The 14,791-nt window shown below is 31.9% G+C and overlaps 2 protein-coding genes across 2 annotated transcripts; one reads left to right on the top strand and one right to left on the bottom strand.

Annotated features, from left to right (window-relative positions):
• Nucleotides 1–11,549: 11,549 nt before the first annotated feature.
• Nucleotides 11,550–12,835, top strand: CBG19659 (the record flags this gene model as incomplete). Its single annotated transcript, XM_045236197.1, has 6 exons — nt 11,550–11,595; nt 11,639–11,751; nt 11,816–12,129; nt 12,173–12,561; nt 12,609–12,720; nt 12,769–12,835. The coding sequence occupies 6 exons, from the start codon at nt 11,550–11,552 to the stop codon at nt 12,833–12,835; spliced, it is 1,041 nt and encodes a 346-aa protein (XP_045096833.1).
• A 489-nt stretch (nt 12,836–13,324) lies between these two features.
• Nucleotides 13,325–14,581, bottom strand: CBG19658 (the record flags this gene model as incomplete). The annotated part of the gene is made up of 3 exons (XM_002634629.1): nt 13,325–13,452; nt 13,997–14,103; nt 14,499–14,581. 3 exons carry the CDS (start codon nt 14,579–14,581, stop codon nt 13,325–13,327), a joined length of 318 nt encoding a protein of 105 aa, XP_002634675.1.
• Between the last annotated feature and the right edge of the window lie 210 nt (nt 14,582–14,791).

The following is a 14,791-nucleotide window of genomic DNA, read 5'->3' as shown; positions in this document are numbered from 1 at the left end:
CTTGCATGCCTGCAGGTCGACTCTAGAGGATCCCCGGGATCCAGGGATCCAGGAATTCGAGGATCCAAGGACCCAATGATCCAAAGATACAAGGATCCAAAGATACAAGGATACAAAGATCCATGGATCTAAGGATCCAGGGACGCAGAGATTTGCCTATGATTGTAATTTTCGAAAATTTCAAACCACATTTCTAAAAAAATACTTTTAAAATCGAAATTCCAAATTTTTCCAAGCATTCAAAGTGTGTATTTTTTTAGAGTTTTGGAGGATTTTCAAATATTGAAACAAAACCATTATTCAAAAAAATGAAAAATGGAAACTGAAAAAGTATACGTCACTGAAAGGAAATCTGTCATATTCAGAATGAAACAAAATAAAAAAAATTATGATGAAAAAATGGAAAAAAGGGGGAAAATGAGACCAAGAAACAAATTCTGAAAGAAAAGATGTAGAAAATTTTGAAACAGTAATTTGTGAGAAAAATGGAACTACTGTCTTAAAAAAATAGAATTTATGGGAATTTCAGCTTTATAAACGCATTATTTTATGATTTTCGCACATTTTGAAAGTTTTTCAGAAATCGATTTTTGTTTGAAAAGTTCACTGTTTCAAAAATAATTTTTCAATTTTGGAAATAATGAAAATTTGATTGAACGATTCCCAATTACTATTTCCAAAATTTCAAATTTTCAGAATTTTCAAATTTTTCGAATCTACAAAATTGAAATTTTCTTAAAATTTGTCTTAAAAACAAGGGGAAGAAAATCTGAAAATCCTGCTGATAAGGGATTTGGATTTATCCTCTTTTTCTTATCAAAACAACAGCTTCTCTTTTTTTTGTCTTAGCTGTGAGTAGCTAAATCCTCTAAAAAAACTGAAAATCTGGAAATCCTGCGAAGCAGTGTGCCTTATCGAAAAATATTTTCCGATTTTGTCGACAAATTTACCTGACAAATTATCGATAAATTTGTCGATAAAAAACGATAAAATTTTGTCGATAAATTGTCGACAAATTATCGGTAAATTTGTCGAAAGTAATTTATCGACAAAATTTTGTTGACAAATTGTCGATAAATTTGTCGAAGGGGGCATTTGTCGACAAATTATCGACAAAAATTGCTATTAACCGCCGGAATTACTTGTAAAAAATTGTATCATTACCATTTTTTTTAGGCCATCTGACCTGGTGGCCTAATTTTTCTAACATGAATTTTCTAGGCCACCAAACTTTTTGACCTGAAAATGATCAGATATTCATCTGATATGTTTTCTAGACCATTTTAACCCGGTGGCCTAGAAAACTGCATGCGCGAAAGTTAGGCCACCATGTTAAAATGACCTAAAAACACACCAGGAACATCAGATCATTTCTAGGCTAAAAAGAATCGTGGCCTAGAAAATTCATGCTGTGAAAGTTGGGCCACCAAGCCAGATAGCCTATAAAGTTTGCCTGGGTAAGTTCTTCCATCATTTTAGACGTCCTAGGAAAAAATGGTAACGATACGATTTTTTACAAGTAATTCCGGCGGTTCATAGCAATTTTTATCGACAAATTTATCGACAAATTGTCGATAAATGTTGTTTTTATCGACAATTTGTCGGTAATTTTCCGATAATTTTACCGGTAAATTTGTCGATAAATTTGTCGTAAAGGGCGTTTGTCGACAAATCATTTGTCGATAAGGCACACTGCTGGGAAGGGATAAATAAGCAGGGATAAGACAAAAAATGATGATTTTTTTGAAAATTTAAAAAAAAAATTGAAAAAAATGGGAATTATGGGACCAAAAAATGAATAATTCTAAAAAACCAATTTTTAATTCAACATTTTTTTGAAATAGTAATTTTTTTTCAATTAATAGGAATTGTTTTTTGCCCATTTTCAGCATTATTTTTAATTTTGAAAAAGTTTTGAATTTTCAATTTCAAACTTTTTCAAAAAAAAAAATATTTCCAACAATTTTGAGAAAATTCAATGAAAAAGTTATAGAGTAGTAAATGAAACTGCAATTTTTGAAAATCTAAAATTTTTTAGATTTTTTTTAGAAATTCAGAAATTCAGAAATTCAGAAATTCAGAAATTCAGAAATTCAGAAATTCAGTAATTCAGAAATTCAGAAATTCAGAAATTCAGAAATTCAGAAATTCAGAAATTCAGAAATTCAGAAATTCAGAAACTCAGAAATTCAGAAATTCAGAAATTCAGAAATTCAGAAATTCAGAAATTCAGAAATTCAGAAATTCAGAAATTCAGAAATTCAGAAATTCAGAAAATTTCGAAAAAAAATTGAACTTTCTGAACTTTTGGGGTCCTTTTTTCAAACCCAGAAAAACCAAGAAATTAAATTTTGCATAATTTTAGTGTCTTCTTTTTTTAGAATCTTAGAATTTATAAATTCGACATTTCGAAACCCCAAAAAACTTCTTCTTTGTAATTCTAGATTTTTCAATAATTCTAGTTCAAAAATTCAAATAATCCGGTCCTTCTCAGTGCACATGAAAAAGTTCTTTGTTCTTTTTTTTGGGATTTTTTTGGTGAAACAAAAAAAGGAGGATATGATGATAGTACAGGGGAAGAAGGAAAAGGAAAAAAGTGTGAAAACAAGGAAATGAAGGGAATTCGCAAAAGAAATTATTCTTCTTTTTTGGGAGCTGCTTTTTGGGTAAAATAAAGGAAATCGGAATACTTTGCACAATTTTACCCTTATTCTCACGTTGAGGTCAAATATCTCGGTTACTATAAGAGATACCTGAAAATTGTCAACTGACAAAATGTTAGTGATAACATGATAAACATTGTATTAGTTGACAACTTTTTGATATCTCTTACAGTAAGCTAGATAAATTATTTAATTTAAAGTTAAGTGATCATAGTCCCCTTTAAAGGCGCAACCTCGGTTATTGGCCCTCTATACTTTGAGCTCAATTATCGCGATTAGAGTAAGAGGTATCAAAAAGTGGTAAATAGATAAAATGTTACTGATGATGTGATAAACGTTTTATCAGTTGACACAATGTTGATATCTTTTACAGCAACCGAGGTTAATCAATTTAAAGTTTAGTCATCAAAGTTCTGCTTTAAAGGCGCAACCTCAGATATGGAACCTGTTTACTTTGAGCTAAATTATCTCGGTTACTGTAAGAGATATCAAAAATTTGTCAACTCATAAAATATTAGTGATATCATGATAAACATTTTATCAGTGAACAACTGTTTGATATCTCTCACAGTAACCGAGATAATTGAGCTCGAAGAGCCAGTTTGAGGAAATTAGGAAATTTTGAAGTTCAAGACAATTTTGAATTTTGAAGTATTGCGAAAAATAGTAATTTTTCAAGATTCGAAATTTTTGAAACAGCAATTTTCAAAGATTTTTCTAATTAAAAATTTCTGGGTTTTTAGGATTATTTTGATTTTCAAATTCATTTTTGAAACTCAATGAAATGTTTAAAATTGAAATTTTGGAATCCATTTTTAGTGTCAAAATTCCGAAATTTGAGAAAGAAGAAACCCTAAAACTTCTTATAAAGTGAAATCCTATTACTTTTTTTATGAGAAAAATACGAAAATTCCTAATTTTCTAGGAAAAATGAAATTTATGAATTTCTTAAGAAACTTGTTTAAACAATAATTTTAAAAAAATTACTGTTTCAAAATTCCCTGAAATCTTTTATTTTGAATTTACAGTATTCCTCATCCAAATCATGGTTTCAAATTTTCAGCGTTTTCAGATTCTTTTTCCAATGCTCGTGATCTCAGTAATATGAGAAAAAAAATGAAATGAAAAATAAAAGTAGAGAGATTCAAAAAGTAATAATAATGGTTTGTTTTTATAAGGAAGAATCTTCCCCATGCTCCCTTAGGGTTCAGAGAGAAGAGAAATAGTATGGGAAATGGAGAGAGTGGTTAGAGAAAAGAGAAAAAATAGGGAAATGAGATGGGGGGAAGAAATGAAACTAGTGGAAGAAAATGAAGCTGAAAATGGTGGGGGAAAACAGAGAAACTAAATGAGGAAAGTTTCAGAAAAAAAAACGAGAAATTCAGAGATTCAGATGTTCAGAAGTTCCAGAATTTTCTTGAAATTTTATTATGGGAATTCAAGAATTCAGGATTTTAATTTTGAAGCGGCAATTCTTGGGACTTGCTGTTGCAATATTGAAAAAAAAGGAAATGATACTTTCAAAATATTCGAACTGATCTTTCGTTTTCTGAAAATTGTTATTCCGAAAATTGAAAAAAAATTACTGTTTCAAATTTTGGTCATTTTTCTAATTCTTACACCGTTTTTGATGACCAATCAAAAATTCCAGAGGAGAAATTCGGGATTTTAGAAATTCCTGTAAATCCTTCAAATGAGAAATTTAAGAAATTAGTATTAGTATTTGTTCAAAATTTTTAGATACCTAAATCTGAATTGTTTGAAAAGTTTGCAAAAATTCGAAACTTGAAACAGTGAAAATGAAAATTGCTGTTTCAAAATTTGATTTATTGATTTTTGTCCAGGATTCTCTAATGACTTTGTCCATGATGGTAAACGTTTAAAACATTGAAGCTTTAAAAAAAAAGATTTTAAAAAAATTCAAAATTTTCAGATTTTAATTTCAATTTCATGGGAATTGATTCTTAAATGAATTTTGAAAAAAAAAGGTTTCAAAAAACGAATAGGAAATTTTGGGAATATAAAATGAAGAAATTCGGGATTAGATATTCCAGTAAATTCTAAAAAAACAGTTCCAGAAATTTTAAAAATTATTTTGAAAAATTGCTGTTTCAAAATGAAACTTTCACATTTTTTGGACAAGTTTTTCTCATTCGAAAGTCCTGATTAATACTAATTTTTCGAAACGAAATTATTAAATTTTTTTTTTTCCAAATTGTGAAAATAAAAATGAAAAATTCGATTTAAAATCAAAAAATAATTTTATTGGAAAAATATATTTTACAAGATAATTTCCTGGAATTTCATGAAATTCTTGAAAATCAGAAATTCAAAAAAAAAAGCAAAACACTAATCCCTTTTTTACCTAGTATAAAAGAAAAAAGAAGAAAAGAGTGAAATCCTTACTAATGACCTTTTTCTACCCTTAAAGAATGAGCAATCTTAAGGGAGGTTGTAAATTTGAAACGGCAATTTTCTCCTGTTTCATTTGTTAATTTCAATTGACAAAAAATTAGCCCAAAATTTGGAAACTTCAATTTTGAAACAGCAATTTTTAGAATTTTTTTTTTAATTTCTAGAATTGTTCATTTTGGGAATTGGGTGTGGAATTTGAAATTTGAGTTTCGAAACTGAAAAAATTTCGAAAATTTTAATAGAAGATTTCGAAATTGTTGGACAATGACCACATTTTGAAACAGTAATTTTAAAATTTTGGAAAAAAATAATTGTCAAAATATAAATGAAGAAGCCCATTCTCCGAGGGTACATTGGACATCGTGTTCAAGGGGTACACAGCAGTGATGGGACGAATTTCCGTTTCCGTTTTCCGCCCGATTTTTAGAGATTTTTTCCCGTTTCCGTTTTCCGTAAAAACCGCCATTTTTTTACAGCGGAAACGGAAAAAAAATGTAAAAACAACGAAAATATCAAACTGAAACTGGCTTGAAAAAAAGCATGGGAAGTGATGCAAATATGGTCTTTAAACGTTTAAAAACGTATATTTTTATGTTTGAAGGGAAAAAAAATTCTGAAAAATAGACGAAAAATAGAAATTTCCGTTTCCGTTTCCGTTTTCCGTATTTCAGAAAAATGCGTTTCCTCCCATCACTGGTACATAGTTTGAAAAAGTACATCTAGATAGTAGCTAAGCCTAGAGATTGGTACATATAAGCTTAGATTGGCCGAGATGTACTCCCTGGTAGTGATACAACTGGGTAGATGTACTCCTTCAAAACCGCAAACTTTGAGCTCAACTATCTTGGCACATGTAAAAGATATCAAAAAGTGGTCAACTGAAAAAATGTTTATCATAATATCATTAACATTTTATCAGTTGATTACTTTTCAATATCTCTCAAAAGAAATGAGATATATAAGCTCAAAATTAACGGGTTATTTATGGAAAAAAAAAGCTTATGGAACATCAAGCAACTGGAACTGATCAACTAAAAAAATCGAAAAATTCGAAATTTATATTTTTCAAATAAAATAGTAAAAAAATTATAAATTCATTTGAAAATAACCAAAAAAAAAACACTGTACATTTCTAGAAAATAGTTGATAAAGGGAATTAATCAAAAAATGATATATTATAATCAACAGAAAGAGAGAGTGAGAGAGTACATGAGATGAGATTATAAAAAGAATAACAACAATAATTTCTTTTTGAGATTTTTGGAATGATAAAAAATCGCTGTTTCAAAATTTTAATTTTTTCGGTTTGACATTTTCAAAGTGATGGTTTACCGCAACATCTGTATTAATATTGCATGCAAGTCTATTTTTCAAGTGCCCTCAAGGGGTGCAAGTCTATTAGAGGGGCAATTCAAATAGAGGCGCAATATTAATACAGATTTTACGGTAGATCATCTTCTTTTAGAAATTCAGAAATTCAGAAATTCAGAAATTCAGAAATTCAGAAATTCAGAAATTCAGAAATTCAGAAATTCAGAAATTCAGAAATTCAGAAATTCAGAAATTCAGAAATTCCTAAATTCAGAAATTCAGAAATTCAGAAATTCAGAAATTCAGAAATTCAGAAATTCAGAAATTCAGAAATTCAGAAATTCAAAAATTCAGAAATTCAGAAATTCAGAAATTCAGAAATTCAGAAATTGTGGCATTCAAAAAGTTCTAAAAGTTCAAAAATTTATGAGTTTCACTTCAAAAACCCACTTTATCATTCTGTCACAATTCTAAGAAATTCCCAAAGGACGAAACTTTTTGGGTTCCTTTTTTCTAATTTTGAATATAAAAATTCAAATTCAATTTTCTTTTTGCATTTTCCAAGAAAATCCAATTAAAAATTTTGAGACAACTCAAAAAAGGATATGTATTTTTATTCTTTTTTCTCGTTTTTCTGAAACTTCCTGAAATTTTATAAAGCTGTCTAGCATGCTGGAAAAACGGAAGATGACTAATATATAAATTTCTTTGAAACAGAAGAAAGACAATTGTCGACTGAGTAGCTGGAAAATTAGTTCCTTGTCCTTTTTCAATCAATCAAACTTGGAAAATTAATTTTGCAAATTTTTATTATAATCAATCCAATTTGATACCTTTAATTTATCAAGAAAAAGATTTATAGCAAAAATCAGAAATTTTAAACTTTTTGAAAAAATCACGCCTTTGCTGAAAACTCGGGCATATTGAATTGCCTAGTAATCTTGAAATTTGAAAGAACTCCAAGTTTTTTGAATCTGAATTTCTAAATTTCTGAATTTCTGAATTTCTGAATTTCTGAATTTCTGAATTTCTGAATTTCTGAATTTCTGAATTTCTGAATTTCCGAATTTCTGAATCTCTGAATTTCTGAATTTCTGAATTTCTGAATTTCTGACTTCCTAACTGATACTGATCAAATTGGAACATTTTGAAAACTTTCGAACTTTTTATCACTCGAACCGATGAGAGAAAACATTACACATTCTCTCTCACTTCTGAACTCTGTTCAAAAATTTTAAAAAAAGAAGTTGGCGCCAACCGGACTCGAACCCGCATCTCGAGGGCAGAAAAGTAGTACTTTAGCCACTACACCATGGGTCACCACAGGAAGTGTGATAGAGATGGCGTACAGGTCTGTGTTGGTTTTCCTCACTCCCTCTCCCCCTTCCTCCCTCACACTCTCTGCCCACCACGCTTTACTGTGGTGAAAAAAAGGGAACGTCTTCAGAAGACTTCAAAATCAAAATTTCGAACAACGAAAAGGTCGGGCATAAACTAATAAAAATTTCTGATCTATCTGTCCAGGTTTCAGCTCAATCGGTTGACTTTGAATGGGTGAAAAGTGACGCTTCATCAATCCGGACATACGGAATTTAGTGAATGTTATTAGTAATGATTTCAAAAGAGTAGCTTTATAATTCGAGACAGATTGAACTAGAGAGGTGGTGCAGGATCTGTTGGAGAGAAAACCATGTTGAAGACTACTGAATTGATGGAGGAATTCCCATTTGATGCGATCACATACCAATCGTTCGAAAATTCGAGCGAATGGGTCAGTAAGCGAAATGGGGCGATAGTTTTCGGGCGATGAAGGAGAACCCTTTTTTGGTATGGGAACGACTACTGCGTGTTTCCAAGAGTCGGGTACATGTGACGTGGAGAGTGAGTCAGAGAAGATAATCGATAAAGGTAATGCTAGAGTGGTGGCGCATTTTTTAATGACAAATTAATTGGCCGAATGGGGAGAATAGCCACAACGAGGCGGGAGTTTGCGAAGAAGCTTCTCAATTATCCAGGGATCGAAGATTTCAAGGTCAGAGCCAGAAAAAGGAAGATTGATTGATTGATAAAGAACAAGGAACTAGTTTTTTTAGTATTTCAAAAAAAAACATTGAAATTTTGAAACAGAAAAAATTCCGAAAAAAAATGTAACCTAAAAATTTTGGTCTTTTGGGAATTTGGAAAATTTTGGACAGAATCCCTGGATCCGGATGACCCGGATTCGGGCGACCTGGATCCGGATGACCTGTATCCGGGTGACCAGGCTCGGGATTCGGGAAAAGGATCCCGGGTCTCGATCCTGGCGGATCCGGGGGTCCTGGGGTCTTGGATCTGAAGGCAGGTGCAAATAATGGAGGAGAAACTGGATCAGGAGCAAAATGAAATGCTGGTGGAGAATCTAGAAACGAGTACCGTGTTCTGAAGAAATCAAATTCAAGATAATTTGGAGCGCTTCTGATATATTGAATATCGGAGCTTGGTGGACCCCAGACGTCAATGAGATCTCAACCTAGTAAATAAATGTTTGTCGGATCAACTGATGTTCTTATCCTCGTACTCTTTTCGTCAAAGTTCGGTCATCGCGAATGAGAGGTCCGTTTAGTGTCCTCTGTTGAATATCCAACAATATGAATTTCTGAATTTCTCGAAAATCTGGAATTTTGATTTTTTGCTTATCCAGCTGCTTTTTGCAGGATTCCAAAATTTATGAAATTTTTAAATGAAATAAAAATAAAATGAAAATGTAATTTGATTTCGGAAATTCGGAAATTCTGCATAAAAACTAGTGTTTTTTTTCAGAGATTCTGAAAATGGTTGAGAAAAAAATGTCAAAAACAAAAAAGATGTATTAAATGAAAATTTTTCAAAGATTTAGGTATAACGTCTTCGCAATTTTTTTCATTCTGAATATTTCTCCAACCGCGTCAACAATTTGTCTTCCAGGAACTAGTCGTTGAGCAGTTCCGGAATTCGGTGTCTTATGCAGTATTCGTTCCAAGAGCAGTTATCAGCTAATATTGAGGAAATCAGTATTATCTGAAGCAACAAATTTTCAAAAGATTTTATAAAATTTCTGAGAAAAAAATTACCAAAATACCAAAAATCGGAAACTAACTTGCTTTGATAATGGAAAAAATATAAAAAGTAGATGCAAGATTTTTGAATATGTCTTTTGATATAAAATGGAACAGTTTTCTATGAATAATCCTCAGTTTTGGAAGAAACAGGAAAATTTTGATTGCAATTCCAGTTTTATTGGGGTCCAAAGACTAATTCAAAAATTTTAAAGTTTCTGCAAAACGGGCTCTGTCATAGTTTCTTTTAGAATTAATATTGTATAACCAACTAAATTGGGCTCTTGTCGGTTATTTTGGTCCTTAGAATTATTTTTGGTCCTTAGAATTATTTTTGGTCCTTAAAATTATTTTTGGTCCTTAGAATTATTTTTGTTTATTCACAGTGCCTGTGACATTTTTTAAATTTTTTTTATTATTTAGCGTTTTTATTTGCCTTGTTAATTGTTTACACTTTCATAATTCAGTCTGCCTTCAAATTATTTATTTGCAAATATGGAACAACTGATAACGAAGTTGGAAACTCGTCGCGGCAGTCTAGGAATACATTTTATTTAGTATAATTCGTAAACTATTTATTTCCCTCTTCCACCTTTAGACCTTCCAGATCGAGATGGTTGGGTCCCAGTAGAGCCTCTGGAACCACGACCGCGAGCTCCTCCTGATTGTTGTGTACGGGTTACTGCTTCCGCCCTCGATGTTTGAACACGGCTGCTATGACCTCGTCTCAAATTTTGCCCTCTTCCTCTAGCTCTCTGAGCTCTTCCCGGTCTTCGTCCTCCTGTTTCAGTTGGCGATTGTCCACGCCGGTCACCCATGACACTTCCTGAATTCACTCTGACTCTAAGTGTTCCTCGGCGAATCTTGACATCTCCACGGTCTTGATTATCGCTCAATGGCTCTTGTCTACCTCCTCTCTGTGTTTGACCACGGCCAGAACTTTGGCCTCTCCTAAATAATTAAAAAAAATTAAAAAATGTCACAGGCACTGTGAATAACCAAAAAAAGTTTAAGGACCAAAAATAATTTCAAGGACCAAAAATAATTTTAAGGACCAAAAATAATTTTAAGGACCAAAAATAATTCTAAGGACCAAAAATAATTCTAAGGACCAAAAATAATTCTAAGGACCAAAATAACCGACAAGAGCCCTAAATTGAATATGATAAAAAACTCAAGAACTACAAAATGATACTATTTGGATTACTGTATCTTGTCTATGAACAAAGTTACAAGCCAAGAACCATTTTTGTTACTCGGACACAGCTTTTTGGCTTGTAACTTTGCTCACAGATAAGATACAGTACTCCAAATACTATCATTTTGTAGTTCTTAAGTTCTTCTGTTGAGCCTAATTTATTTGGTCCTGAAGTATTAAGTTTTAAGGAAACTATGGATCTTTTTTTCAGGTATAACTTACTAGGGGAATAACTAAATGTCGTTTTTGATATCTTTACCGGGTGTATCCTTGTCAAAAATATGTGGAAATCCTTATAGTTTGAATTTCCCAAATATTGATTATGTTTATTTCGATTCATATTTACAAAGTGTGTTTGTGTCTTCTGAAATGTCGAAAATTTTTTAAACATCCGAAAATAAACATTCTTTACCTTATTTGATGCAGAAATTAGAGTATATTTGTCAATGAATAAATATAAAAAATGAATAAAATTTTAATAAAAATCAATTTTTTAAAAATAAGAGATCACCGAAAATCAGATGGTAATCATTGGAAACTGAATAATAATAAAAACTAAGAATTTTCAGTTTTTAAAGACAATGAGAAATAGAAGAGACGCAGAGAAAAAGAGTAGGTGCTTTGTAGTCTTATCAGTGATAGAAGTAAGATGATGCAAAAATAATTATCAGTGATAAAAAATTGAAAAGTACCATACAAAGTACAATTTACTAAAATGCGTCTAATTCTCAACGGAGCGCACTTTCTGGAAATTGAAATTTTGCACAGAAATGCTTGATTTTGTCTAACTCTTTCTCTCTCCTAGGCTGTCTTTTCTCCCCTTACCCATCGGTATATGTGTGTATATTAATCTTGTAAATATAACGGAAACGTATTAAAGAATTAAAAATGACACCAAGAAAGTTATTGCTCTGCCTTCTCTTTGGATTCGAAAGTAAGTAATCGGAAAAATAGTTTAGCTAACCAAAAGTTTACAGTATGTCCATCAAAATGCAAAGATTCCTACGTGGATCGTGTATGTGGCGAAGATCAAAAGAATCTATGGTTGGATATTGTCTGTGTAGTGGATAATTCAGCTGGAATGACCAATGCTGGAATTACTGAGGAATATTGATGTTTTTCAAATACAAATAATAGAAGAAATATTCTTTTAGGTCGCTGCGTTGATTTCGTCACTTTTCGTTGATGGCCAACAACTGGGAATTCAACCGAACAACCCTAGAACCACAAGAGTTGGAATTGTAACTTATAACCAAGGAGCACATGTCATTGCCGATTTAAACAACTTCACTTCTGTTGATGAACTCATAGATAAAACATTCCGTGTTTTGAATCAAGTGTCAACGTCATCTGATTCATACTTGCATGCTGGATTAGAAGCAGCGAATGATCTTCTAGAACAACAAAGTTTCAATACTGCAAGAGGACATTATCAAAAATTGGTTATTGTATACACCTCCGAATACAAGTTAGTTCATTTCAGCTGACTGAATCATTCTGTTTTTATTTAGAGGAACAGGATCACAGGATCCACTTCCATTGGCCACTCGTATGAAGCAAACCGTTTCAATTGCTACAGTCGCTTACAATCGAGAAGATGATCTTGGAGTCCTTTCTGAACTTACAAAAATAGCGACGCCCGGATATAACTTTACAAATGATGAGGATATTGTTGCAGAATTGAGATCAGCCATGCTCCAAGTCAATTGTTACTGTCCAAATGGATGGTTCCAAATGCGACAGAGCTATGCAAATGAGAATTCATTGAAGTACGGTGTCTGCCTTCTTCCAGTCACATTACAAGCCACGTGGCTTGCATCGAAGTTCTCATGCAGAAATCACTGGAACAACGGGTTCCTGGTAAACGAATACACTCAGATGAAACACGATTATGTTCTAGGTGAATACAATTTTTTCTAAGTCAGAGTTCATGTTACACTATTTCAGAAGTCGTTAGAAATAATACTGCGTTCAAACAGCCATACATGTACTTCATCGGTCTATCGTATTCGAATGGGAATTGGCAATGGAACAGCCAAATGGAATGGATCCAATTGTGGTAGATTCTAGAGCTGACACATGACGAATGAATTACATTTACATTTAGTTTAAAAACTGGAATGCCTGGAATCCCGGATTCCCCACTGCTTCATCAACAGCGATTGTTGTTGTGAATATGCAAACCTCATCATCAACAATATCGACCGGATGGCAAAATACAAGAAAAGATTTGGCAAGTATGTATGTTTGTGAAGTTGCTTCGTGTGATTCCACAAATTATTGTACCGCTGAAGATATCTAGAAAATACTATTTATATTTATGTTAATACATTCATGCACCAAAAACGAACGCGAAAATAAAATTTTTAAAACTTCCAAATTTTTTTTGAAAAAGGCAAAAACATCTGAAAAAAAATTAAATTTAGGATTATTACGGGTTTCAGAATGTGTTCTATCAGAAAAAAAACCAATTTGAAAAACCTAAGATTGTTTTTGTAGTAATCATTGATATGAATAAAACTATACAGTTCAACTTCTGAAGTTCTGAAACAGCAAAAAAATGTTGAAACATATGCGAATCTTTATCTTTTAAGTATTTTGGTTAAATTTGAACAAATCGATATCACACATTTTTGTGTTTTTTATCAATAAATTATCACAAATTAAAGAGAATTAACAGCTCGAATTGTGTGACACGCCTCCATGACTTCAACAATTTCATCGATTTCCTCTTGAAGTTGTTGTAGACGAGCATCCAGAATAGACATTGTGTGCATGGAGCATGTGAGTTCTGAAAAATGAGATAATTGGGTAATTAAGATGCTCTTGCACACAGTAGTTTATTTACCGTACCCAAAAAACTTCTGGAGTGCTTTATTGCAGGGCCCTTCTAATGCAGGTTTACAGTAAATCATATTATGCATTTTCATATAAAAGGAGGAGGTTAACAAAACAATTTTCTGTTTCATGAGATTTAAAAATTGAAGGAAATTACAAAAAAAAATTGGTGGGAAGAAAAGTATAGGAGCTTACAATTGACTAAATTAACATGCACTTTAAACTCAATTACCTCGATTACTGTAAGAAATATCAATAAGTGGTCAACTGATAAAATGTTTATCATAATATCACTAACATTTTATGACTTGACAAAGTTTGATACTCTTCAATTTCAAATCATTTAATGCGAACTTCAAGGTCAATTACCTCGACTCCTATGAATGATATCAAAAAGTTATCAACTGATAAAATGTTAATCATAATATCACCAACATTTTTGTTGACAGATTTTTGTTATCTCTCACAGTAACCGAGATAATTAAGTTTAAACCCACCATTCTCATATCTCTTCACCGCTGCTGCTGCTGCCAACTGATAGTAATGAGCAGGTGTTCTTCCGACAAGAACACTTCGTTTGCCGGCTGATGGGCGGAGTGATGCTCTGAAATTCGAGAAAATTGCTATAAAGGCATTGATTCTAAAAAGTTTTGATTTTTTTTATTTAAAAGTTTTGAAACAGTAACTTTTTTTCTCAAGCTTCTGGAGTTTTGAAACTATAGCAGCTTCGCCTCATTTTATCTGGGTTACTGTAAGTGGTATCAAAAAGTAGTCAACTGATGAATTGTTTATCATAATATCACCAACATTTTATCAATTGACAACTTTTTGATATCGCTTACAGTAAACGAGATAATTGGTTTCACAGTTGATGGATCTTGCATTGGCGAATTTTCGAATCAAAAATTGCTGTTCCCAAATTTATTTATATATACTTTGATCGGACTTTCTTGTAAGTTTTAGCTTGTAGAAATCTATTTAAAAAGTAAATTTGCTAACCTTCCAGTTGCCAAATTGGCTGTACAAACTGCGACGAGAAGAAGAAGTGTTGTGAAGAAGAGAATTGAAGATTTCGAAGACATTTTGTTGAAAAAAAAATGGACAACAGGGGGACCCTGAAAAATTGGAAACTTTGAAAAAATGCAATAAGCAAACGAGATTGAGAATTTCGATGAGACTTTTCACAAAAAGGAAAATTGAAACAGGGAACAATAAATTCATAAAAGTACGGATTTTTCAAAAAAAAATGGTCTTTAAAACTAAGGATTCCTGAGATTTTCAATTTAAAAAAA

The sequence above is a fragment of the Caenorhabditis briggsae genome (assembly GCF_000004555.2).
Source record: "Caenorhabditis briggsae complete genome, chrIV, whole genome shotgun sequence".
In the NCBI taxonomy this organism is placed as follows: Eukaryota; Metazoa; Nematoda; class Chromadorea; order Rhabditida; family Rhabditidae; genus Caenorhabditis; species Caenorhabditis briggsae.
The sequence above is the reverse complement of the archived record's forward strand: the minus strand, read 5'-3'. Positions and strand labels throughout refer to the sequence as shown.